The sequence below is a fragment of the Chiloscyllium punctatum genome, chromosome 8 (assembly GCF_047496795.1).
Source record: "Chiloscyllium punctatum isolate Juve2018m chromosome 8, sChiPun1.3, whole genome shotgun sequence".
Classification (NCBI taxonomy): Eukaryota; Metazoa; Chordata; class Chondrichthyes; order Orectolobiformes; family Hemiscylliidae; genus Chiloscyllium; species Chiloscyllium punctatum.
This window is the reverse complement of record NC_092746.1, coordinates 7,575,195-7,599,679: the sequence shown is the minus strand read 5'-3', so window position 1 is coordinate 7,599,679 and position 24,485 is coordinate 7,575,195. Positions and strand designations below refer to the sequence as shown.

The window sequence follows — 24,485 nt, the reverse complement described above, 5'->3', positions numbered from 1 at the left end:
GGGAGAATCAGGATGGTATCGGGCCTCAAGAAAGAGACTTTGTGGAGTGCCTCAGAGATGGATTTTTAGAGCAGCTGGTGCTGGAGCCGACCAGGGATAAGGCGATTCTGGATCTGGTATTGTGTAACGAACCAGAATTGGTCAGTGACCTCGAAGTGAAGGAGCCATTGGGAAGTAGTGACCATAATACAATAAGCTTCAATCTGCAATTTGAGAGGGAGTGGGTACAATCGGAAGTGACAATATTTCAGTTGAATAAAGGGAAATATGGAGCTATGAGGGAGCAACTGGCCAAAGTTCAATGGTGCAATACCTTAACAGGGAAGACCGTGGAGGAACAATGGCGGATATTTCTGTGTATAATGCAGAAGTTGCAGGATCAGTTCATTCCTAAAAGGAAGAAAGATCCCAGGAGGAGACATGGGCGGCCGTGGCTGACGAGGGAAGTAAAGAAACATATAAAGTTAAAAGAGAAAAAGTATAACTTAGCGAAGATAAGTGGGAAAACAGAGGATTGGGAAGCTTTTAAAGAACACAGAGGATTAGTAAGAAGGAAATACGCAGAGAAAAAATGAGGTACGAAGGTAAACTGGCCAAGAATATAAAGGAGGATAGTAAAAGCTTTTTTAGGTATGTCCAAGGCAAAAAAATGGTTAGGACAAAAATTGGGCCCTTGAAGACAGAAACAGGGGAATATATTACTGGGAACAAAGAAATGGCAGAGGAATTAAATGGGTACTTCAGATCTGTGTTCACTGGGGAAGACACAAGCAATCTCCCTGAGGTAACAGTGGCTGAAGGACCTGAACTTAAGGGAATTTCTATTTGCCAGGATTTGGTGTTGGAGAGACTGTTAGGTCTGAAGGTTGATAAGTCTCTGGGACCTGATGGCCTGCATCCCAGGGTACTGAAGGAGGTGGCTCGGGAAATCGTGGATGCGCTGGTGATTATTTTCCAGAGTTCAATAGAATCGGGGTCGGTTCCTGAGGATTGGAGGGCGGCTAATGTTGTGCCACTTTTTAAGAAGGGTGGGCGGGAGAAAGCAGGAAATTATAGACCAGTTAGTCTGACCTCAGTGGTGGGAAAGATGCTGGAGTCTATTATAAAGGATGAAATTACGGCACATCTGGATAATAGTAACAGGATAGGACAGAGTCAGCATGGATTTATGAAGGGGAAATCATGCTTGACTAATCTTCTTGAATTTTTTGAGGATGTAACTCGGAAGATGGACGAGGGAGATCCAGTGGATGTAGTGTACCTGGACTTTCAGAAAGCTTTTGATAAAGTCCCACACAAGAGGTTAGTGAGTAAAATTAGGGTGCACGGTATTGGGGGCAAAGTACTAGATTGGATAGAGAATTGGTTGGCTAATAGGAAACTAAGGGTAGTGATTAACGGCTCCATTTCGGAATGGCAGGCAGTGACCAGTGGGGTACCGCAGGGATCCGTGCTGGGACCGCAGCTTTTTACAATATATGTAAATGATATAGAAGATGATATCAGCAATAACATTAGCAAATTTGCTGATGATACAAAGCTGGGTGGTAGGGTGAAATGTGATGAGGATGTTAGGAGATTACAGGGTGACCTGGACAAGTTAGGTGAGTGGGCAGATGCATGGCAGATGCAGTTTAATGTGGATAAATGTCTGGTTATCCACTTTGGTGGCAAGAACAGGAAGGCAGATTACTACCTCAATGGTATCAAATTAGGTAAAGGGGCTGTTCAGAGAGATCTGGGTGTTCTTGTCCACCAGTCAATGAATGCAAGCATGCAGGTACAGCAGGTCGTGAAGAAGGCTAATAGCATGCTGGCCTTCATAACAAGAGGAATTGAGTATAGAAGCAAAGAGGTGCTTCTGCAGCTGTACAGGGCCCTGGTGAGACCACACCTGGAGTACTGTGTACAGTTCTGGTCTCCAAATTTGAGGAAAGACATTCTGGCTATTGACGGAGTGCAGCGTAGGTTCACGAGGTCAATTCCTGGAATGGCAGGATTGCCTTACACTGAAAGACTGGAGCGACTGGGCTTGTATACCCTTGAGTTTAGAAGACTGAGAGGGGATCTGATTGAAACGTATAGGATTATGAAAGGATTGGACACTCTGGCAGGAGGAAACATATTTCCGCTGATGGGGGAGTGCCGAACCAGAGGACACAACTTAAAAATACGGGGTAGACCATTTAGGACAGAGATGAGGAGAAACGTCTTCACCCAGAGAGTGGTGGCTGTGTGGAATGCTCTGCCCTAGAGGGCAGTGGAGGCCCAGTCTCTGGATTCATTTAAGAAAGAGTTGGATAGAGCTCTTAAAGATAGTGGAGTCAAGGATTATGGAGATAAGGCTGGAACAGGATACTGATTGGGAATGATCAGCCATGATCATATTGAATGGCGGTGCAGGCTCGAAGGGCTGAATGGCCTACTCCTGCATCTATTGTCTATTGTCTATTTGCAAAAGAATTCCAATTTCTACCAACCTTTGTACAGATACATTTCCTGACCTTACTCATTGAAGGCTCAATTTTTATGTCCTTGAGATGACATGTGTCATATGCAGCATCTTACTGTTTATCGCTTTTGTCATCCTGTGAGCTCTGAAGAAGGGCTTATGCCCGAAAAGTCGATTCTCCTGCTCCTTGGATGCTGCCTGACCTGCTGCGCTTTTCCAGCAACATATTTTTCAGCTCTGATCTCCAGCATCTGCAGTCCTCACTTTCTCCTAGCTCTGGATACAGTCTCTTTGCCTTTCTCCCCTGTGGGGAATGTCCCTCTATCAAACTTTATCATTTCCTTTATTAAGGCAGGTCACTGTTCCATCAGTTTCCCCTGCTAATCTTTCATTCCAATTGACCTGGGATAGGTCTGTTCTCCACCCACTGAAATTAGCCATCCTCCAATAATGGATTTTTACACTGGTTACTCCTCACCCTTTCCATTGATAACCTAGAACTTATAAAACTATGATCTTGGTTTTAGAAATGTTTACCAACTGACACTTGACACATCTCAGTCCCCAGAAATAGATCTCGAAATGCTTCCTATTTCATTGGGTTTAAACAAGAGAATTCTCCTCATAGCTTGACAGACATTGGCCCTTTCTACCCTTTACACTATATTTCACAAAATACATTCGGGGACAGTAAAGTGTCCTGCATTTCAACACTCTAAAGTGTCTGCATCTTGTAATTTTTCTGCAAATTTCCACTAGCTGGTAGCACATTTCAAAACACATGGGGGCAGCAGGCAAATATTTTCATTTATTCATTCACAGGATGTGGGGCTTGATGACTTGTCTGAATTTACTGCCAGCCTCATTTGCTCAGAATGCATTAACTACATCACTGTGGATCTGGAGTCTGAGGCCTGACCAGATAAGGATGGCAGTTACCTTCCCTAAAAGACATCAGTTCAGGAGATGGGTTTTTTCCTGACAATTGGAAAGATTCTTAAATACAGTATTTTATTGAATTAAAATGTCACCATCTGTCATGGTTTGATTTGAATCTGGATCCCCAAAATATTACTTGGGACTCTCAATTAATAGGAGAAAGTGAGGACTGCAGATGCTGGAGATCAGAGCTGAAAAATGTATTGCTGGGAAAGCGCAGCAGGTCAGGCAGCATCAAGAGAGCAGGAGAATCGACGTTTCGGGCATAAGCCCTTCTTCAGGAATGAGGAAGGTGTGCCAAGCAGGCTAAGATAAAAGGTGGGGAGGAGGGACTTGGAGGAGGGGCGTTGGGAATGCGATAGGTGGAAGGAGGTCAAGGTGAGGGTGATAGGCCGGAGAGGGGGTGGGGGGGCGGAGAGGTCAGGAAGAAGATTGCAGGTCAAGAAGGCGGTGCTGAGTACGAGGGTTGGGACTGAGAAAAGGTGGGGGGAGGGGAAATGAGGAAGCTGGAGAAATCTGCATTCATCCCTTGTGGTTGAAGGGTTCCTAGGGGGAAGATGAGGCGCTCCTCCTCCAGGCGTCGTGTTGCCATGGTCTGGCGATGGAGGAGTCTGCACATCCTTGGCAGAGTGGGAGGGGGAGTTAAAGTGTTCAGCCACAGGGTTGGTTGGTGCGGGTGTCCCCGAGGTGTTCTCTGAAACGTTCCGCAAGTAGACGGCCTGACTCCCCTGTGTAGAGGAGGCCACATCGGGTGCAGCGGATTTCAGTAAATGATGTGTGTGGAGGTGCAGGTGAATTTGTGATGGATATGGAAGGATCCCTTGAGGCCTTGGAGGGAAGTGAGGGGGGAGGTGTGGGCGCAAGTTTTGCATTTCTTGCGGTTGCAGGGGAAGATGCCGGGAGTGGAGGTTGGGTTGGTGGAGGGTGTGGACCTGACGAGGGAGTCGCGAAGGTAATGGTCTTTCCGGAATGCTGATAGGGTTGGGGAGGGAAATATATCCTTGGTGTTGGGGTCTGTTTGGAGGTGGCGGAAATGACGAAGGATGATCCGATGTATTTGGAGGTTGGTGGGGTGGTAGTTGAGGACCAGTGGGGTTCTGTCCTGCTGGCAATTGCAGGGGCGGGGTTCAAGGACGGAGGAGCGGGAAGTGGAGGAGATGCGGTGGAGAGCATCGTCAACCACCTCTGAGGGGAAATTGTGGTCTTTGAAGAAGGCCATCTGGGTTGTTCGGTATTGGGCCAGATGGCCTCCTTCTTCAAAGACCGCAATACTTGACAACATGACTCCTACACAGAACAAACAAGGCTGAACAATTATCAGTGCAAGTGTTCCTGTGAGCGTGGGAAAACTTTGCAGAGTTTGATTGCAGGAGCAATGAATGTAGGAGTTACTAAAATTTGTGAGCAGCTGCTCTTCCATTGAATAGATCAGAGAACCCAAATTTATGACTGGAGAAGCAGCAGAGGGACGGGGTGATGGAGGAGCTTCAACAAAGCCAACATAAAGTTGGGAAAACAAAAAGTCTCAAAGAAAACTCTCAGAGAGAGAAAGAAATTAAAATAATTATTTTCAGGACAGAATTTTGGAACCTGGGTGTCAAGGCATAGTTGACATGTTTTTCCTCCCTTCGAATATAGTTAATGCTTAAAATAGTTTTATAGACAGGTGTTTTCTATGGGAGAGAGGCATGATAGTTTATGATAGTGCATCCTCCCTGATTAAGGGCTTATGCCCAAAACGTCGACTCTCCTGCTCCTCGGATGCTGCCTGACCTGCTGCGCTTTTCCAGCACCACACTCTCGACTTTGATCTCCAGCATCTGCAGTCCTCACTTTGTCTCAGTGCATCCTCCCTGGAGGCTGAGGTGAGTCTTTTTTTTACCACCTCTTTACCAGTTCCAAATAAAAAAACCTGCGTATTTCAACATAAAAGAAAAAGGAAAGAAAACTGGGATCTCCACCCAGCCGTCGACCAAAGCGGTGGCAAGTCCCACTGCAGCTAATGCAGCTCTGACTGTGTCTGAAAGTAAAAGAGACAGGGGGGCAGACACAAGACAGTGAGGTCACAATGACAGTGCTCATTTTCACACTTATTTTGTTTAGTTCTGTCGCTAAACTCACAAAGAAAACTTTGGGCAGAGACTGACGTGAAAACAACTGGGGCATAACACACAACCAACAATGGGAAAGTCTACTGGATGATACAAAATACCTAGACAGCAGGCCTCTTAAAACAGGTTGTCTGTTTTCATCAGTAACTAGGTAATGTGACATTTAGCAAGGACTAGATGATGGGAAAAGGCAGGCGGATGGCTCTGTTGATTAAGGATAATATTTACACAATACACAGGGATGATCTAAGTTCAGAAAACCAGTGTATAGAAATGGTTTGGTTGAGATAAGGTATGATTTAAGCAAGATTCACTTGTGGACATGGTGCACAGTTCATCTAACAGTAACCACATGAGAGCACAGGATATCAAAAAAAAAATCAGTGTACTTGTCAGAAAGCTCATGGGAGACTTCAGTCTGCATACTTCTCCAACCAAAATGCATTAACCACGTTGAAGAAGAGAAGAGTAGATTTAAAATTACTATTTTAGACTTCATTATAAAGGATACACGAAATAATCCAGAAACAGTTGTCAATCAGGGTCTGGAAGAGAGGGAAGAACTCAAGAATATTACAACCCCCAGGGAAGGGTGGAGAACAAAGTGTTGGAAATCCAGATTGACAAGTCGCAGGTCTTGATGATTTTCATCCTGAGGTCTGAAAAGAATTGGCTATTTGAGATATTTGAGGCATCGGTTTTAAATTTCCAAAATTCACAAGATTCAGAAAAGGTTACATTTGATTGAAAAGTAGCTATTGTACCTCAAATAAAAAAAACCTACAAATGCTCAACTTTGAAATAAAAATAGGAAATGCTGAAGAAATTCAGCGGGTATGGTAGCATCTGTGGAGAGAGAAACAGAGTTAACGCTTCAAGTCCAGACTCTTCCCTGTTCCAAAGTGTTTATCATCACTTGTTTTAAAGAAATATCAAGAACAAGCGGAAATTTTAATTTTTGACCATTACACATTGCACAACTTCCAGAAACATTCATGTACATTGATACTTTTTTGCTGTCCAAATCCACAATTAACATTATGAGAGAAAACAATCCACAATTAAATTCTGATGAAGACTTCAATTTAAATTCTTAACCTATCTTCTGTTTTCATATACTGACAGATCTGTTTTCCCCCCTCACCCTCCCCACCCACCACTTCCCACTCACGCCCCACCCACAAGGCACACCCACATCACCAGCATTTTCTCTCGGTTTTAAGTTTGCAGTTTTGCAGTCTCTCTTTTACAATTTGATTAATAAAGCTGTATTTTCAAACATTTAAAATATAATATTTAAGTGCTTCCTTCCTCATGGTCATTGCTTCATTTATTTCAAAAACACAAACATTTCCCTGACTCTTCAATAATTTCCATATGTAATATTTCCACACACTTTTACACAAAGAAATGTCTTACTGACTTATTTGACAAATTTCTGTTTTGTTTCAACTTAAAATAGATTAAACATTTACACTAATAGTATTTGTGTGTATCACAAGAAACACAGCGTTTCATCAGTGCCAATTTACTGGTGCAAATAAATAACTGATTAAATTATGTCTTCTCAAAAAGAATGCAACAATATATATTGTCAATAATATATATTCTCAATAATATACTGTCCAAGAAGATAACAGATCAATCCTCATAACTTCAGGATTTGAAGAAGGGTCACAGAACCTGAAACATTGACTCCACTTTCTCTCCACAGATGCCGGCAGACCTGCTAACTTTCTCCACCAATTTCTGTTTTTGTTTCAGATTTTTACCATCCATTGTTCTTTTGTCTTTTTTCTAGTAAATAACATCTTCTGAAGATGTATTTCGAAAGATCCCACAAGGTGCACAACAGCCATCTAGTGGCATGAAGTAAGTACTACGACTACTGAAGGAACAGTTACAGAATCAATTCTTATTATTTTAGCTGTACTTGTCAGACCTCCACACATCACCAAACCAAATGAACATTGTGAAAATCATGTACATTATTCAATGCACTCTGAATACCAAAGATTCTAATGTAATGATACGAATTCAATGCAGAGTGTGTGGACGTTTGTTGCTGCATTTATAGAATAACCCAGATCTATATTATTTTTAAATCAGCAGATTAGGCAGCATCTATGGAGAGAAAAACAAAGTTAGCCTTCCAGATAAATGACTCTTCCACAGAAGCAGAGAGAAAAATAAGTACAACAGATTTAAGCAGGGAAACAGGAACAAAGAATAAGAAGGAATAGAAAGCAGGAGAAATAAATGACAAAAGGATGATGATGCTAAATTAAAAGAGGTGATAATATACAGGATAAAGTGACAAAAGAGAGGTTTGTAAAGGATGTAAATGGCACAGCAGAATTATAACGAACAGATGCTGTCTGAAAAAAAATTGGACAAGTGATTATAATCCACAATTGTTTAACACAAATAGTGTGTTCAGAGGCTGGAAAGTTGCTATAAGACACGTGGATTCTCATCACACTTCTTTTAAAGTTAACAGCAGGTAACATAAGACCAGAAAATATAGGAGCAGAATTAAGACACTCAATCCATGTGTCTGATCTGCCATTCAGTCTTGGCTGGTATGTTCCAACCCCATTCTCTTACTATTCTAGAACCTACTTATCTATCTTAAAGACACTCAATGATTTGACCTCCAGATTCTTCTGTGCCAATGAGTTCCACAGATTCACCACCTGCATCTTGAAAAGGCAAATCTGGGCAGGACTTATACACTTAATGGATACGTTCCTGGGGAGTGTTGCTGAACAAAGAGACCTTGGAGTGCAGTTTCATAGTTCCTTGAAAGTGGAGTCACATGTAGATAGGATAGTGAAGAAGGCGTTTGGTATGCTTCCCTTTGTGGGTCAGTGCATTGAATATGGGAGTTGGGAGGTCATGTTGCAGCTGTACAGGACATTGGTTAGGTCACTATTGGAATATCGCATGCAATTCTGGTCACCCTGCTATAGCAAGAATGTTGTGAAACTGGAAGATTTACAACAGAGAAGATTTACAAGAATGTTGCCAGGGTTGGAGAGTTTGAGCTATAGGGAGAAGCTCAAAAGGCTGGGGATATTTTCCCTGGAGCACCAGAAGGTGAGGGATGACCATACAGAGGTTTATAAAATCATGAAGGGCATGGATAAGGTGAAGTGAACCTGTATGTTAACCTTAAGTGAATTGTCGACTTGTCGATGTTAAAAGTCCCTTTTAACATCGGATTTCCAAAGCTTTTCCCAGGTTAGAAAATATGCCTCTATTCTTCCTACCAAAGTGCATCACCTCACACTTTCCCTCATTTAATGCCATCTGATACTTCTTTGCCCACTGTCGTGGCTGTCTCAGTCCTTCTTCGGGCTCCCCAATTCAATACCAGCTGTCCTTCCACCTATCTTTGAGTAATCTGAAAATGTAGTCACAATACCCTCAGTTACTTCGACCAGATCATTAATGTGTAACTCAAATAATTGTGGTTCGAACACTGGCCCCTGCACAATTCCATTGGACACCAGTTGCCATCATGAAAAAGACCGCTTTGTCCCCACTCTCGGCCTTCTGCCAGTCAGCCAATTCTCATTCCACGCCAACACTTTGTCCCTTACATCATAAACTCTAATCTTATTTAGCAGCCTCATGTGCAGCACCTTGTCAAGGCCTTCTGGAAATCCAAATTGGATCTTGAACAGTTGGCCAATGGGCCGAGGAATGGCAGATGGAATTAAGTTTAGATAAATGTGACGAGTTACATTTGGAAAGGCAAATCAGAGCAGGACTTGTACTCTTAATGGCAAGGTCCTGGAGTATTGTTGAAAAAAAAGAGACCTTGAAGTACAGATTCATCGTCCATTGAAAGTGGAGTCGCAGGTAGATAAGATAGCCATGAAAGCATTTGGTATGCTTTCCTTTATTGGTCAGTGCAGAAATAGATGAGTTGGGAGGTCATGTTGCGGCTGGACAGGACATTGGTTAGGCCACTATTGGAATACTGCATGCAATTCTGCTCTCCATGCTATAGCAAGAATGCTGTGAAACTGGAAAGATTAACAAGGATGTTGCCAGAGTTGGAGGGTTTGAGCTGATAGAGAGAGTTTTAAAAGGCCTATTTTCCCTGGAGCGTCGGAGGCTGAGGGGACACCATAAAGAGGTTTATGAGGGGCATGGATACAGTAAATAGGCAAGATCCTTTCCCTGGGGTGGAGCTGTCCAAACTAGAGGGCATAGCTTTAAGATGAGAGGGGAAAGATTTAAAAGGGACCGAAGGGAGAACATTTTCATGCAAAGGGTGGTGTGTGTTTGGAATGAGCTGCCAGAGGAAGTGTTGGAAGTTGGTACACCTATGATATTTAAAAGGCATCTGGATGGGTATATGAATAGGAAGGGTTTAAGAGGGTTGTGGGCCAAGAGATTGCAAGTGGGACTAGATATATTGAGGATGTCTGGTTGGCCTGGACAATTTGGACCGAAGGGTCTGTTTCCATACTGCATATCTCAATGACTCTTATGTCTCTGGCTTCTCATTAATTGTCACTACATTGTATGCTTTTTCTTTTGCTTTTATGCTTCCCTTGCCATCCATGGTTTCTTCAACCTCACCTTACCATATTTCCTCTTTCTTGGGTTGGATTTCTGCTGACTATCTTGAATTAACCCCAGAAACTCCTGCCATTGCTGTTCTACTTTCTACCCTGCTAGGATTCCCTTCCAATCAACTCTTCCCTCATGTCTTAGTAGTTATCTTTACTCAATTGTAATACTGTTAACTTCTGATTCCAGCTTCTCCCTCTCAAACTTTAAGTGAATTATACCACATTGTGGTCTCTGCCCCCTGGCGGCTCCTTCACATTGAGCTCCCTAATCAAGTCTGCCTCATTACACATCACCAAATCCAAAATTGCCAGTTCTGTTGTGAGCTCTTGCCACAAGCTGCTCCAAAAAACAACCTTCCTGTCTCAGACATAGACCACCTGCATGTTGAAGTCTCCTATGATAACTGTTATCATGCTTTTCTTACATGCCCCTTCTATCTCCTGATGTATTTTCTGCCCTACATCTTGATTACTGCGCAGCCGCCTGTACATAATGTTTTTCCTTTGTAGTTCCTCAACTCTAATCACACTCAGGGCGGCACGATGGCTCAGTGGTTAGCACTGTTGCCTCACAGCGCCAGGGACCTGGGTTCAATTCCCGCCTCGGGCAACTGTCTGTCTGGAGTTTGCACATTCTCCCCGTGTCTGCGTGGGTTTCCTCCCACAGTCCAAAGATCTGCAGGTTAGGTGAATTGGCCATGCTAAATTGCCCCTAGTGTTAGGTGCATTAGTCAGGAGTAAATGTAAGGGAATGGTTCTGGGTAGGTTGCTCTTTGGAGGGACTGTGTGGACTTGTTGGGCTGAAGGGCCTGTTTCCACACTGTAGGGAATCTAATCTAATCTAATCCTTCCTGAATAACATGACTGAGTAGTAAGGATGGAGATAACTGAACACAACGATGCTATCTAACCTGGGGACAGATCAGGAAGAAATCTGCGTGAAATGTTGACAAAATTTGCTGAGAAGACAACATGACGCACTCAACTCTAAACAATGCGACGTCGCAATGGGAGAATGCATTGGGAGCATCATCACCACAAGGACTGTTGCATTCCAAATAAAAGGTCAATAATCACCTTATGATAAATTAGGAAAGATAATAACTGCAACCTTAGCTAGTCAGTGTCACCGACACCCAATGGATACTTTTTAAAGATAGCCACACAATTTTAAAAATAGCTTCTGTTCTAAATTGAAAGTAATGATTTTGAAATCGACAGAATTTCCAACCTGTTGTAAATTCAATTCAAAGTAAAAACACACACGGATCACATTCAAACAAATTATTACACACGAATGCTCCATTCAACTCCAGGATCAGCCTAACTTCAAACAAAAACAGAAATTGCTGGAGAAACTCTAGGTCTGGCAGCATCTGTGGAGAGAAAGAAGACTTAATATTTCTGGTCCAGTGACACTTCTTCCAATTGGTTTAATTTAGTCTTCAGCCAAATTTGTAAGGTTCAGACATTGCAAACATTTGTGGTTGAAAATGTTCCCTTGAAGTGGCAGGGAAATTACACGACTGCTGGATGCAAATTCTCCAGCAATTTGCAAGGGGTGCAGTTTTCTCCCAAGACTAAACCTTTAGCATTCATGGCCTCAGTATTAGTAGCCCTGAGGATGCTAATGCTAGCAGCGAAGAGTCAGCTACATTGTTGATGTGATCGCATGCTCCAATGTGACACTGAGTTAGAGGCCCATGATAGCAACAGCACAAATGGAGGGTGGAAAGGACAGCTCTCAAAATTGCTCACCAGTGGTCAGCTTGCATTCTCACTTTAAAGAAGACAGAGATACAAACATTAAGCACTCACCTAAGAAAGAAAGAAAGATTTTGTAAAAATTCATTCCTGGGGTGTTTGTATCTCTGACAAGGTCAGCATTTCTTGCTAATCAGCAGATACTTGAGAACAGGATGGTGGACCTTCTTTGGGAAGTACAGTGGTCCGTGTGGTGAAAATGTTCCGATACTGCTGTTAGACAGAGTAATAAAGGAATGGTGATATGTGCACTAAGAATTTTCAAATGAACTGTAGCGGTAGAGATTGGAGAAGTCTCTGAGAGACGTAGGAAAAGGGGAGTTGGACAATGAATATGATATTTTTATATTATGCTCATTATCCAACTCCCCTTTTTTCCTAAATACATCAGACCCTGCAGGCATTTTAAACATGCAGACCTAAGGAAGGGAACAGTTGCATTTGTCTTTCCGGGTGCCAGCACAGAAATTGGCATCTTGTGTTGCCCTGCAAAATACCAACACTGCAAAAATTAAATTGGAAGATGGATTCTTCCATGGTCAGCACATCGCGGCAAAGGTCAGCAGTAGCAACTGATGTGCAGCACGATGTAGGGCCCAGGTTGTTATGTTGCATGTGTGTTTAAGAGAGTTAGGTCAAAAGAAAAAAATGAAAAAAAAATGCCCAAATGCTCTTTTATCTGACCCTCACCCTACTTGTCTCGAACATTTTGTGCTTTTACACTGCAAACTATATCCACAGCAGCTTCATCCAATGCTGTCAAGGTCTATATGGAGGCAAGACCTATTCCCATTCACACATTTCAGTTCTACAATTTTCCAGCTTCCTCTGGAAGAAATTGGAAGTAGGAAATAGACCGTTCAGTCCAACTCATCCTCACTGACCAGACTTCCCAATCTGACCTACTCCCATTTGCCAGCATTTGACCTATATCTTTCTAAACTTTTTCTATTTCTATACCCATGCAGTTGCCTTTTAAATGCTGTAATTGTACCAGCCTCCACCACCTCTTTTGGAAACTTGTTCCCGTACATGCGTTAAAAAGTTAACCATCAGGTCTTTTTTAAATCTTTCCCCTTTCACCTTAAACCTATGCAACCTAGGGGGCTGCTGGGAAAATAAATCACTGCTTTAAAAACTTACCTGGTGAATAGGTGGAGTGCAGGCTGAGCAGGACCAGACATGGGACTGCTAAGTAAGTGAAGTAATATAGTTGAGCAGTTGTGTTACCTGAAACTCTACTTAGATAGTGTCTCCCATCCATCGTATCCCACCTCACCAAAAAAAAGGTTCTGTGTGCCAGATTGGTGAAGCTACTAGTTTTTTTTTATCTTTATTTTTCAATAGTCTCTTTGGGAATTTAGACCAGTGGGAATGGAGGTGAGGGCAGTTGAATGTTCCTCCTGTAGAATGTGGGAGGTAAGGGTCACCACTAGTGTTCCTGCTGACCTCATCTGCGGGAAGTGCACCCAACTCCAGCTCCTGGAAAACCATGTTAGGGAACTGGGGGCTAGAACTGGATGAACTTCGGATCATTCGGGAGGCAGAGGGGGGTTATTGAGAGGAGTTACAGGGAGGTAGTCACTCCTCACGTACAAGAAAAAGGCAGATGGGTTACCGTCAGGGGATGGAAAGGGAACCAACAGGCAGTGCAGGGATCCCTCATGGCAGTACCCTTCAATAACAGGTATACCGCTTTGGATACTGTTGTAGGGGATGATGGGGCACAGGTCTCTGGCACAGAGTCTGTCCCTGTTACTCAGAAGGGAATAGGGGAGAGGAGCAGAGCATTAATTATTGGGGACTCCATACTTAGGGGTACAGATAGGAGGCTCTGTTGGGAACGAGAGAGACTCACGGTTGGCGTGTTGTCTCCCAAATGCCAGGGTTCATGGTGTCTCCAATTGTGTTTTCAGGATCTTTCAAGGAGAGGGGGAGCAGCCCCAAGCTGTGGTCCACATAGGCACGAACAACATAGGTAGGAAAAAGGATGGGGCTTTAAGGCAGAAATTCAGGAAACTAGGGTGGAAGCCTAGAGCTAGTACAAACAGAGTTGTTATCTCTGGTTTGCTGCCTGTACCATGTGCTTAAGAGGCAAGAAAGAGGGAGAGAGAGGAGTTGAACATGTGATTACAGGGATGGTGCAGGAGAGAGGGTTTTGGATTCCTGGATACTTTAGACTCTTTCTGGGGTAGGTGGGACCTCTACAAACAGGATGGACTTCACCTGAACTAGAGGGGTAACAATATCCTGGGCAGTAAATTTGCTAATGCACTTCGGGAGGGTGTAAACTGATTCAGCAGGGGGATGGGAACCAAAATTCTAATTCTAGTGTCCAGGAAGTTGAGAGCAATGAGGTCAGAAATAAGGATTCAAGGTCACAAGACTGCACCGGCAAGCAAGAAGGTCGATTGAAGGGTGTCTACTTCAACACCAGGAGCATCTGGAATAAGGTGGGTGAACTTGCAGCATGGGTTGGTACCTGGGACTTCGATGTTGTGGCCACTTTGGAGACATGGATAAAGCAGGGACAGGAATGATTGTTGCAAGTTCTAGGATTTAAATGTTTCAGTAAGAACGAGAAGGTGGTAAAAGAGGGGGAGGTGTGGCATTGTTAGTCAAGGACAGTATTACAATGGCAGAAAGGACATTTGAGGACTCATCTACTGAGGTAAAGGCTGAGGTTAGAAACAGGAAAAGAGAGGTCACCCTGTTGGGAGTTTTCTATAGGCCTCTGAATAGTTCCAGAGATGTAGCGGAAAGGGTAGCAAAGACAATTTAAGAGTAACAGCGGAGCTGTTATGGGAGACTTCAACTTTCCAAATATTGACTGCAAATACTGTTGTTCAAGTACTTTACTTTTTGTCCAATGTGTGCAGGTGGGTTTCCTGACACAGTACGTAGACAAGCCAACAAGGGGCGCGGCCACATTGAATTTGGTACTGGGTAATGAACCCGGCCAGGTGTTATATTTGGAGGTAGGTTAGCACGTTGGTGATAGTGACCACAGTTTGGTTATGTTTATTTTAGTGGTGGAAAAGGATAGATATATACCGCAGGGCAAGATTTATAGCTGGGGGAAAGGCAATTATGATGCAATTAGCCAAGATTTAGGATGCATAGGATGGGGAAAGAAACTGCAGGGGATGGGCACAGTTGAAATGTGGAGCTTATTCAAGGAACAGCTACTGCATGTCCTTGATAAGTATGTACCTGTCAGGCAGGGAGGGAGTGATCAAGCGAAGGAGCCATGATTTACTGAAGAAGTTGAATCTCTTGTCAAGAGGAAGAAAAAGGCTTATGTTAGGATGAGACATGAAGGCTCAGTTAGTGCACTTGAGAGTTACAGGTTAGCTAGGAAAGACCTGGAGAGAAAATTAAGAAGAGCCAGGAGGGGACATGAGAAGTCATTGGCAGATAGGATCAAGGAAAACCCTAAAGCTTTCTCTAGGTATATCAGGAATAAAAGAATGACTAGAATAAAGTTATGGCCAATCAAGGGCAGTAGTGGGAAGTTGTGCATGGATGCAAGGAGGTAGGAGAAGTGCTAAATGAATATTTTTCATCAGTATTCCCACAGGAAAAAGACAATGTTGTCGAGGAGAATACTGAGATACAGGTTATTAGACTAGATGGGATTGAGGTTCACAAGAAGGAGCTGTTAGCAATTCTGGAAAGTGTGAAAATAAATAAGTCCCCTGGACCGAATGGGATTTATCTTAGGATTCTCTAGGAAGCCAGAGAGGAGATTGCAGAGACTTTGGCTTTGACTTTTATGTCGTCATTGTCTACAGGAATAGTGCCAGAAGACTGGAAGATAGCAAATGTTGTCCCCTTGTTCAAGAAGGGGAGTAGAGACAACCCTGACAATTATAGACCAGTGAGCCTTACTTCGGTTGTGGGTAAAGTATTGGAAAAGGTTATAAGAGACAGGATTTATAATCATCTAAGGAATAAGTTGATTAAGGACAGTCAACATGGTTTTGTGAAGGGTACGTCATGCCTCACAAACCTTATTGAGTTCTTTGGGGAAGTGTTCAAACAGGTGGATAAGGGTAAAGGAGTTAATGTGGTGTAAATGGATTTTAGTAAAGTGTTTGATAAGGTTCCCCATGGTAGACTATTACACAAAATACAGAGGCATGGAATTGAGGATAATTTAGTGGTTTGGATCAGACATTGGCTGGCTGAAAGAAGACACAGGGTGGTGGTTGATGGGAAATATTCATTCTGCAGTTCAGTTACTAGTGGTGTACCACAAGGATCTGTTTTGGGGCCACTGCTGTTTGTTATTTTCATAACTGACCTGGATGAGGGTGTAGACGGATGGTTTAGTAAATTTGTGGATGACACTAATGTCGATGGAGTTGTGGATAGTGCTGAAGGATTCTGCAGGTTACAGAGGGACACAGATAAGCTGCAGAGGTGGCAAATAAAATTTAATGCGGAAAAGTGTGAGGTGGTTCACTTTGGAAGGAGCAACAGGAACAAAGAGTACTGGGCTAATGGTAAGATTCTTGGTAGTGTACATGACCAGAGAGATCTTGGTATCCATGGACATAGATCCTTGAAAGTTGCCACCCAGGTTGATAGGGTTATTGAGAAGGCTGACAGTGTTTAGCTTTTAGTGATAGAGGGATTAAGTTTCAGAGCCACGAGGTCATGCTGCAGCTGTACAAAACTCTGGTGCAGCTGCACTTGGAGTATTGCATACAGTTCTGCACACCACATTATAGGAAGGATGTGGAAGCTTTGTAAAGGGTGCAGAAGACATTTACTAGGATTTTGCCTGGTATGGAGGGAAGGTCTTGAGGAAAGGCTGAGGGACTTGAGGCTGTTTTCGTTCGAGAGAAGAAGGTTGAGAGGTGACTTAATTAGATTAGATTACTTACAGTGCGGAAACAGGCCCTTCGGCCCAACAAGTCCACACCGACCCGCCGAAGCGCAACCCATCCATACCCCTACATTTACCCCTTACATAACACTACAGGCAATTTAGCATGGTCAATTCACCTGACCTGCACATCTTTGGAGTGTGGGAAGAAACCGGAGCACCCGGAGGAAAGCCCCGCAGACACGGGGAGAATGTGCAAACTCCACACAGTCAGTCGCCTGAGTCGGGAATTGAACCCGGGTCTCTGGCGCTGTGAGGCAGCAGTGCTAACCACTGTGCCACCGTGCTGCCCATAGAGACATATAAGATAATCAGAAGGTTAGATAGGGTGGGCAGGGAGAGCCTTTTTCCTTGAATGGTGATGGCTAGCACGAGGGGTTGTATCTTTAAATTGAGGGCTGATAAATGTAGGACAGATGTCAGAAGTAGTTTCCTTACTCAGAGAGTTGTAGGAGACTGGAATGCCCTGACTGCAACAGCCAACTTTAAGGGCTTTTAAATGATCATTGTATAAACATATGGATGAAAATGGAATAGTGTAGGTTGGATGGGCTTCAGATTGGTTCCACAGGTCGGTGCAACATTGAGGGCCGAATGGCCTGTACTGCGCTGTAATGTTCTATGTTCTACGTTCTATGCCATCTATTTCTGGACTCACCCACTCTCGGTAAAAGACCTTGGCTATTCACCCTATCCATGACCCTGATGATTTTATAAACCTCACCCCTCAGCCTCCAACACTCTCGGGAAAAAAGCCCCAGCCTCTTCAGCCTCTCCCTGTAACGCAAATCCTCCAGTCCCAGCAACATCCTTGGAAATTTTTTCTGCACCTCCTCAAGTTTAACAACCTCCTGCCTGTAGAAGGTCAACCAGAATTGTGCACAGTATTTTAAAAGTGGCCTTACCAATGTCCTGTGTATCCCAACATGACATCTCAACTCCTATACTCAATGTTCTGATCAATGAGGTTCGAGGGGGTCTCACAATCTACATTGAACTTGATCATTTGTGCATGATGACAGAAAGCAGCAGCAACTATATGACAAAGAAGAGGAAATGGTTGTAAGGGCAATAACACCTAAGGATGTGAGTGAAAGCAGAAATAGGTGCAGTGAAGTGTTGCTTTCTGACCTCACAGCAAGCAAGGGAGGGGACGGAACCCGGGCATATTATATAAACAGGGTCTGAAACTCCAAGAAAATCCCTGGCATTAAAGCAATGTTCAGGAGGTTTTAACCTCGGGCAGTCCTGATGAGATTTTTTTGTCTGCACTGCAGTCAAACCATATGGTTTGTAATTGTGGAATTTACTTCCTTTCTCTTGTCGTGCTATTCCTAAAATGAAGTTTCTCTGTGCACCCAATACCAATCAAAAAGGAAGAGGACTTCCTCCTTGTTGTTAACTTAATCTGGGATTATCTTCACCTTTACTAAGCGTCTGGAGGCTCCAAATGAAGTCATCCTAGCTGCTGCTTCAGTACATTATTGCCTTCTTTATTGAAATATGCAATTCCCTTTGAAGTATTTCAGCCTGTTAACAAGAAGTGCCTGTGAATCAAGATTTCCCAACAGTCCAATCAGTAAACTGTTAAACTGGAGTACGATTAGCATGTGCAGCACAGCAATTTAAATTTGGTTAAGCCACACTGAAATTTGCACAGGTCCCATTCTGATTCTTTCCTCCTTTCCTACAATCCACCCAACTCCTACTTTGTAGAAAAATTGACTCCAAAATGTTTACTGTACGTGGTTAAAGGATAGAATTAAGTACATTTATCATTATTTAATGACTGAAAATTTCCTGTTAATGATTCCTAATATTCTTCTGCCTCCAATACCTGGCATGAATGTGTTTTCTCACCAAAATCCTCTGAGGGAACTTGTTTGAATTAAAGAAGGGAGCTCCCACAGTGGGATGACAGGCAAGTCTGACTGCCTGAGACTGTGGTCCAAGTTTCCCTGTTCGCACTCCAACCACTACAGATGTGAAATTAATTCATTTTGCAAGTTATAACACCAGGGAAGGTCTTCTTCCTGTACGAACCTGTAGCGGTATGCTCAGGTTAGCAATGCAATGATATATAATTGACTAATCAATATACTGACTCCTTCAGAAGAATTCCAATCAACTTGAGAAATTTCTGTTCCTTCTAACAATATGATTTCTATTTGTCTTTGATTTATTTACTTTTAGGCCTAGCTCATTCCCTTGTGTTTGACAGGTATTACATAACATTACATTTCACTTCCTGTGTGTGGTTACTGTATTTTTTACCCCTTCATCTTATTCTGTTATTATTTAAATTCTTGTCATCTGATCATCACTTCAGAGGAAACGTCTATGCTCGAAATTTTGACTTTTATTCTCTCCACAGGTGAGTGTTTCCAGAGTCATTTATTTCTTTTTCTTAATAATACCTTCGCCATCGCCAGATAACGTTACAACTAAACAATAGATTATACCTAATTGGAAAGTTCCTGATTCTCTGCCCAGACACACTGGATTACATGGACTGCTATACATTGAATACTGTATAGTATCAAAAACTGTGATTAGGGTCACTAATCCAAAAGAAACCAATGGATATTTCTCTCTCAGGGAATCCATAGAGTTTATGTCCAAAGCTAGGAAAATATTCCCAAATATATCTTTACTCCCTCTAAATCTCTGGACTCCTCTCTCTCGAGATGCATTTTCTGTGAGTTTACAGTGGAGAATAAGGAAATAGCGAAGAAGCAAAGTGATTAATTTGCAACTGTTTTCACAGAAGAAGATACAGAAAATCTCTCAGGAGTACTCGGAGACCAGGTGACCTGTGTAACTGAACAGCTAAAAGAATTAGTATTAATAAAGAGGCAATGTTAACAAAAAATGGATTAACATTTGCTTAGTCTTCTGAACCAAATGAAGTTCATCCTAGAGCATGAACGGATGGAGCAATATAATGGAATACATTAGTGGTTATTTTCCATCATTCTATAGATTCTGTAAAAGTTCTTTCAAATATGAAGGCATCAAATGTAACTCTATTATTTAAGAAGGGTGGAAGGGAGAGAGTGTAGAAAAATATACACCTGTTAGTTTGTCACTCCATGAGAAAATGTTAGAATCTGAGTAAAGGGTGTGATAAATGAACTTTTAGAAAAAAGGGAAATCTTGTTTGACAAACTTTTTGCAGTTGTTTGAGGATGTTACATGGAACATTGATAAAGGAGAACCAATGGAGTGATGAATTTGGGTTTTCATAAGGCTTATGATGAGGTCCTATGAAAGAGTTTAAGAAAACAGAGGGCTATATAGAATAATGGGTTAGGTACTGATATGGACTGAGAATTTGTTAATAGACTTCAAATACAATGTAGATATAAGTAGATCACTCTCAGGATGGAAGGGTGTTACTAATGGGGAATCGCAATGATCAGTGTTAGGTTCACAACAGTTCATAATTCAAATAAATGATATCAACATGGAGACCAATGCAATATTTCCAAATTTACTAATGACATCAAACTGGGTGGAAATACAAGTTATGAGGAGGGTGCAAGGAGGTTTAAAGAGAATTTGATCAGGCTGAGTGGCTTGAAAATGGCAGATAGTACATGATACAAATCAGTCTGATATTAACACTTTGGCAGAAAAAAAACCAGAAAGAATATTTTTAAACAGGCAAACAGAAAGGCAATTATATTTTGGGTCCATTTAAGGTGGAATTTGGCACAGGGATAAGGATATCTTGCTGCATTTGCATATAGCCTCGATGAGAGATCATCTGGATTATTATGTACAGTTATGGTCTCCTGATCTAAGGAAGGATATACTTGCCACAGAGTGAGTGCAACAGAGTTCACCAGATTAATCCTTGGCGTGGCTGATTTGTATCACAAGAAGCGATTGGAGAATTTAGATCTGTATGTTCCAGAGTTTCAAAGGATAAGAGGCGACCCCACTGACATTTACAACATTCTTACAGGGTGGGGACTCTAGAACCAAGGAAGATAATTTTAGGATAAGCCCAGGTCTTTTAGGACTGAGATGAGGAGAAATTTTTCCATGAAGAGAGTGATGAATGTTTGAAATCCTGTACCATGGCTGTGGAAGCGCAATCATTAAGCAAGTTCAAAATAGAAATGTGATTTGATTTATTATTGTCTCATGTGCTGAGATACAGTGAAAAGTAATGTTTTGTGTGCTACTCAGACAGATCATACCAAACATAAGTACATCAGGATAATAGAAGTGAATGCAGAATATAATGTTCTGCTATTGAGAAGGTGCAGAAAGAGATCAACTTTAATATTTGAGAGATCCATTCAAAAGTCTGACAACAGGGAGGAACAGGCAGCTATTGAATCTGTTGGTATGTATTTTCAGACGTTTGTAACTTCAGCTCAATAAAAGAGGGTGGATGAGAGTATAACTAGGTTGGGAGAGGTATTTGATTGTACTGGCTGCTTTCCTAAGGCAGCAGAAAGTATAGATGGAGTTGAAAGATGGAAGGCTGGTTTGTGTGATGGACTGGGCTGTATTCACAACACTTTCTTGTGGTCTTGGGCAGAGAAGTTGTCATACCAAGCTGTGGTGCATCCAGATAGGACTAATGACATTATGGAGACTGTGTAGGAAAATGGCAATGAGAAGGTGATCAATCATGACCTAAAATGGCAATGCATGCTCACTGGGCTAAATGGCTTCCTTCTGTTCATGTGTCCCTCTACTTAGAGACAGAAATATATAAAGACAATAAGAACAGGTGACAGTGAAACAAACAGAATAACGATTTTTAAAAGAGAGATAAGGAGCCCTGAAAGAATTACACTTTTGCGTGTGTGTGAGAGCGAGACCGTGAGAGAGCGAGACTATGAGAGGGAGAGACGGGGTGCGTGTCAGACTGTCCTTGTTCAACAAAATTAGTTCTTTATCTGGTTATCCATAAAAGTAAGGAGGATGCATGCCACAGAATTCAGACAATAGCAAGAACCTGCAGATGGAGTCTTTTAACATAGGGGCGTCTATTGAACTGCAGCTACTACACATTTCCAGCTGACCAGGAGATGTTCCTGCTCTTACCTGGCAAAATTGAGGACTGCAGATGCTGGGGAGTCAGAGTCAAGAGTGTGGTGCTGGAAAAGCACAGCAGGTCAGGCAGCATGCGAAGAGCAGGAAAATTAACATTTCGGGCAAAAGCCCTTCATCTCCTGCTCTTACTGCCTGCCATATGCATATTGCAAGGATTTCCACTTTACAATTTTCTGGGCTCAATAATGAGTTTAACACCTTCAAGTTGTGAACCCATTTTTTCCCTTTTAGCTTTGGTTGTTCCATTCTCTGTCACCAAGTCCTCTCTCCCCTCAACCCACTCCTGTTGTTCTTTCCATTCTGGTGGTTAGACACACCATTGTTCTGCCACTCTCACTTAAACTGAACTACTAACATCCTTTCTATCCCAGCACTCCAACCATCCCTCCACTTTTGCATAAATGCTGTCCCCTCCACACTTCACATCAGCTGTCATGAAGAGTTATCTGGACTCGAAACGTTAGCTTGCTTTCTCACCATGGATGCTGCCTGACCAGCTGTGACCTCCAACATTTTTTTTTATTTTCACTTGATAATCACCCTTGTTGGCCACATTGTGAATGCACTTTTCATGGCCATCAAGTTCCAGAGTGCAATTCTGGTTCAGGAGTATTTCAATTCCTTTGAAAATTAGTTGGATAAATATGACAATGGTAGGCACGCATCAATGTCAGAAAGATGAATGTGCTATCTGAATAATGTAGGAGGAGAAAGTGAGGACTGCAGATGCTGGAGATCAGAGCTGAAAATGTGTTGCTGGAAAAGCGCAGCAGGTCATGGCAGCATCCAAGGAGCAGGACAATCGACGTTTCGGGCATAAGCCCTTCTTCAGGAATGAGGAAAGTGTGTCCAGCAGGCTAGGATAAAAGGTAGGGAGGAGGGACTTGGGGGAGGGGCATTGGGAATGCGATAGGTGGAGGGAGGTCAAGGTGAGGGTGATAGGCTGGAGTGGGGTGGGGGCGGAGAGGTCAGGAAGAAGATTGCAGGTTAGGAAGGTGGTGCTGAGTTCGAGGGATTTGACTGAGACAAGGTGGGGGGAGGGGAAATGAGGAAACTGGAGAAATCTGAGTTCATCCCTTGTGGTTGGAGGGCTCCTAGGCGGAAGATGAGGCGCTCTGGCAGCATCCAAGGAACAGGAGAATCGACGTTTCGGGCATAAGCCCTTTAAGAGCGCCTCATCTTCCGCCTAGGAGCCCTCCAACCACAAGGGATGAACTCAGATTTCTCCAGTTTCCTCATTTCCCCTCCCCCCACCTTGTCTCAGTCAAATCCCTCGAACTCAGCACCACCTTCCTAACCTGCAATCTTCTTGCTGGGCCTATCACCCTCACCTTGACCTCCTTCCACCTATCGCATTTCCAACGCCCCTCCCCCAAGTCCCTCCTCCCTACCTTTTATCTTAGCCTGCTGGGCACACTTTCCTCATTCCTGAAGAAGGGTTTATGCCTGAAACGTCGATTCTCCTGCTCCTTGGATGCTGCCTGACCTGCTGCGCTTTTCCAGTAACACATCTGAATAATGTACCCAAATTTCTATGTGCGATGGATATTCAAGAGATTGAGTTCTAAATGACCAAGCAATCGGAACAAAGAGGCTCCACTCAGTCCATTACAGCTGTGCTGGCTTTTTTGAACCAATTACAGTACATGACTCCCAGGGCTCTTTGCACACAGACCTGCAACTGTTGCTGTTTCAGGAAATCCCTGATAAAAATGCGAACGGAATTGGTTGCACCAATCTTCCAGCCAGTGCATCCCAAGTCATAACAAAACGTTCTGTAAATATATTTTGCTCAATCTCTCTTCTGATTCTTTTGTCACTTCCGTTAAACGTGTGTCTCGATAGTTGACCCCAGTCCACTCGAAACTGTTCCTCCTCACTTATTATTTCTATTTTCTATATTGAACGCCTCGCTATTGAGTCATCCCTTAAACCTTTCTGCCCTAAGAACAGCCCTAAGTCTTCAAATCAAAGAAGTCCCTCGTCTCTGGAACAAATCTCCATGGCATCTTATCCCAAAGGCTGGGCATCTAGCTGTTATGCTCAGAATTGAATCGAGATCTATCGAATGATTGAATTGTTTTTTGTTCTTTCCTTCCCCCCCAAACGTAATTACGAGAGAAACAAACAACTTGGGGACAAATTTCGTCACGGTGGGGGGCATTTCTCAAGAAGCGGGATATTCGATGCCCGGCCCTCTTGCCAAAACCAGAAACAGACTCAAGACACCATGGTGTGATAGCTAAGTCCTTTAAAACCAAAAGACTGAGGTTCCTGACCAACCTTGACCTCTTTTCTGTTCTCCGCAGGTGACAGGGGTTGGGAGACTCTGCTCCTGAGCGATGGGATTCCAGCGTTGGCCGCACGGATGGTCCTCCGGTGTCCGCGACCCTCCTCCACTGCCTGCTCCAGCATTGCTGGCTCCCGCTGAGTGTCCGAGGGCAAGCCGGGGGGGGGGGGGGGGTAAGAAGGGGAAGGTTGGCTGGGCGCCCTGTTGCTCGCTTGTGACTCCGTCCGTGGACGGTCAGCGGCGGCTCATCTCCCGGGCACCAAGTTGAATTCGGTCCTTTCGTTTGAGCTCGGGTTTTGCTTCCTCCTCCTGCACAGCGTTGGAGCAAACTCGGTGTTTCTCAACTCCCCCCCCCCCCCCCCCCCCCCTT

The 24,485-nt window shown here is 43.3% G+C and overlaps 1 protein-coding gene across 2 annotated transcripts in view; it reads right to left on the bottom strand.

Annotated features, from left to right (window-relative positions):
• The window catches only part of dnah5 (dynein, axonemal, heavy chain 5), a 352,727-nt gene extending 328,290 nt beyond the window's left edge, over window positions 1-24,437 (bottom strand). For both annotated transcript variants that reach the window (XM_072575131.1, XM_072575132.1), the window contains exon 1: window positions 24,109-24,437. In XM_072575131.1, the coding sequence (XP_072431232.1) occupies window positions 24,109-24,240 (132 nt within the window). In that variant the 5' untranslated portion in view covers window positions 24,241-24,437. The remainder of the gene's footprint in view (window positions 1-24,108) is intronic.
• Between the last annotated feature and the right edge of the window lie 48 nt (window positions 24,438-24,485).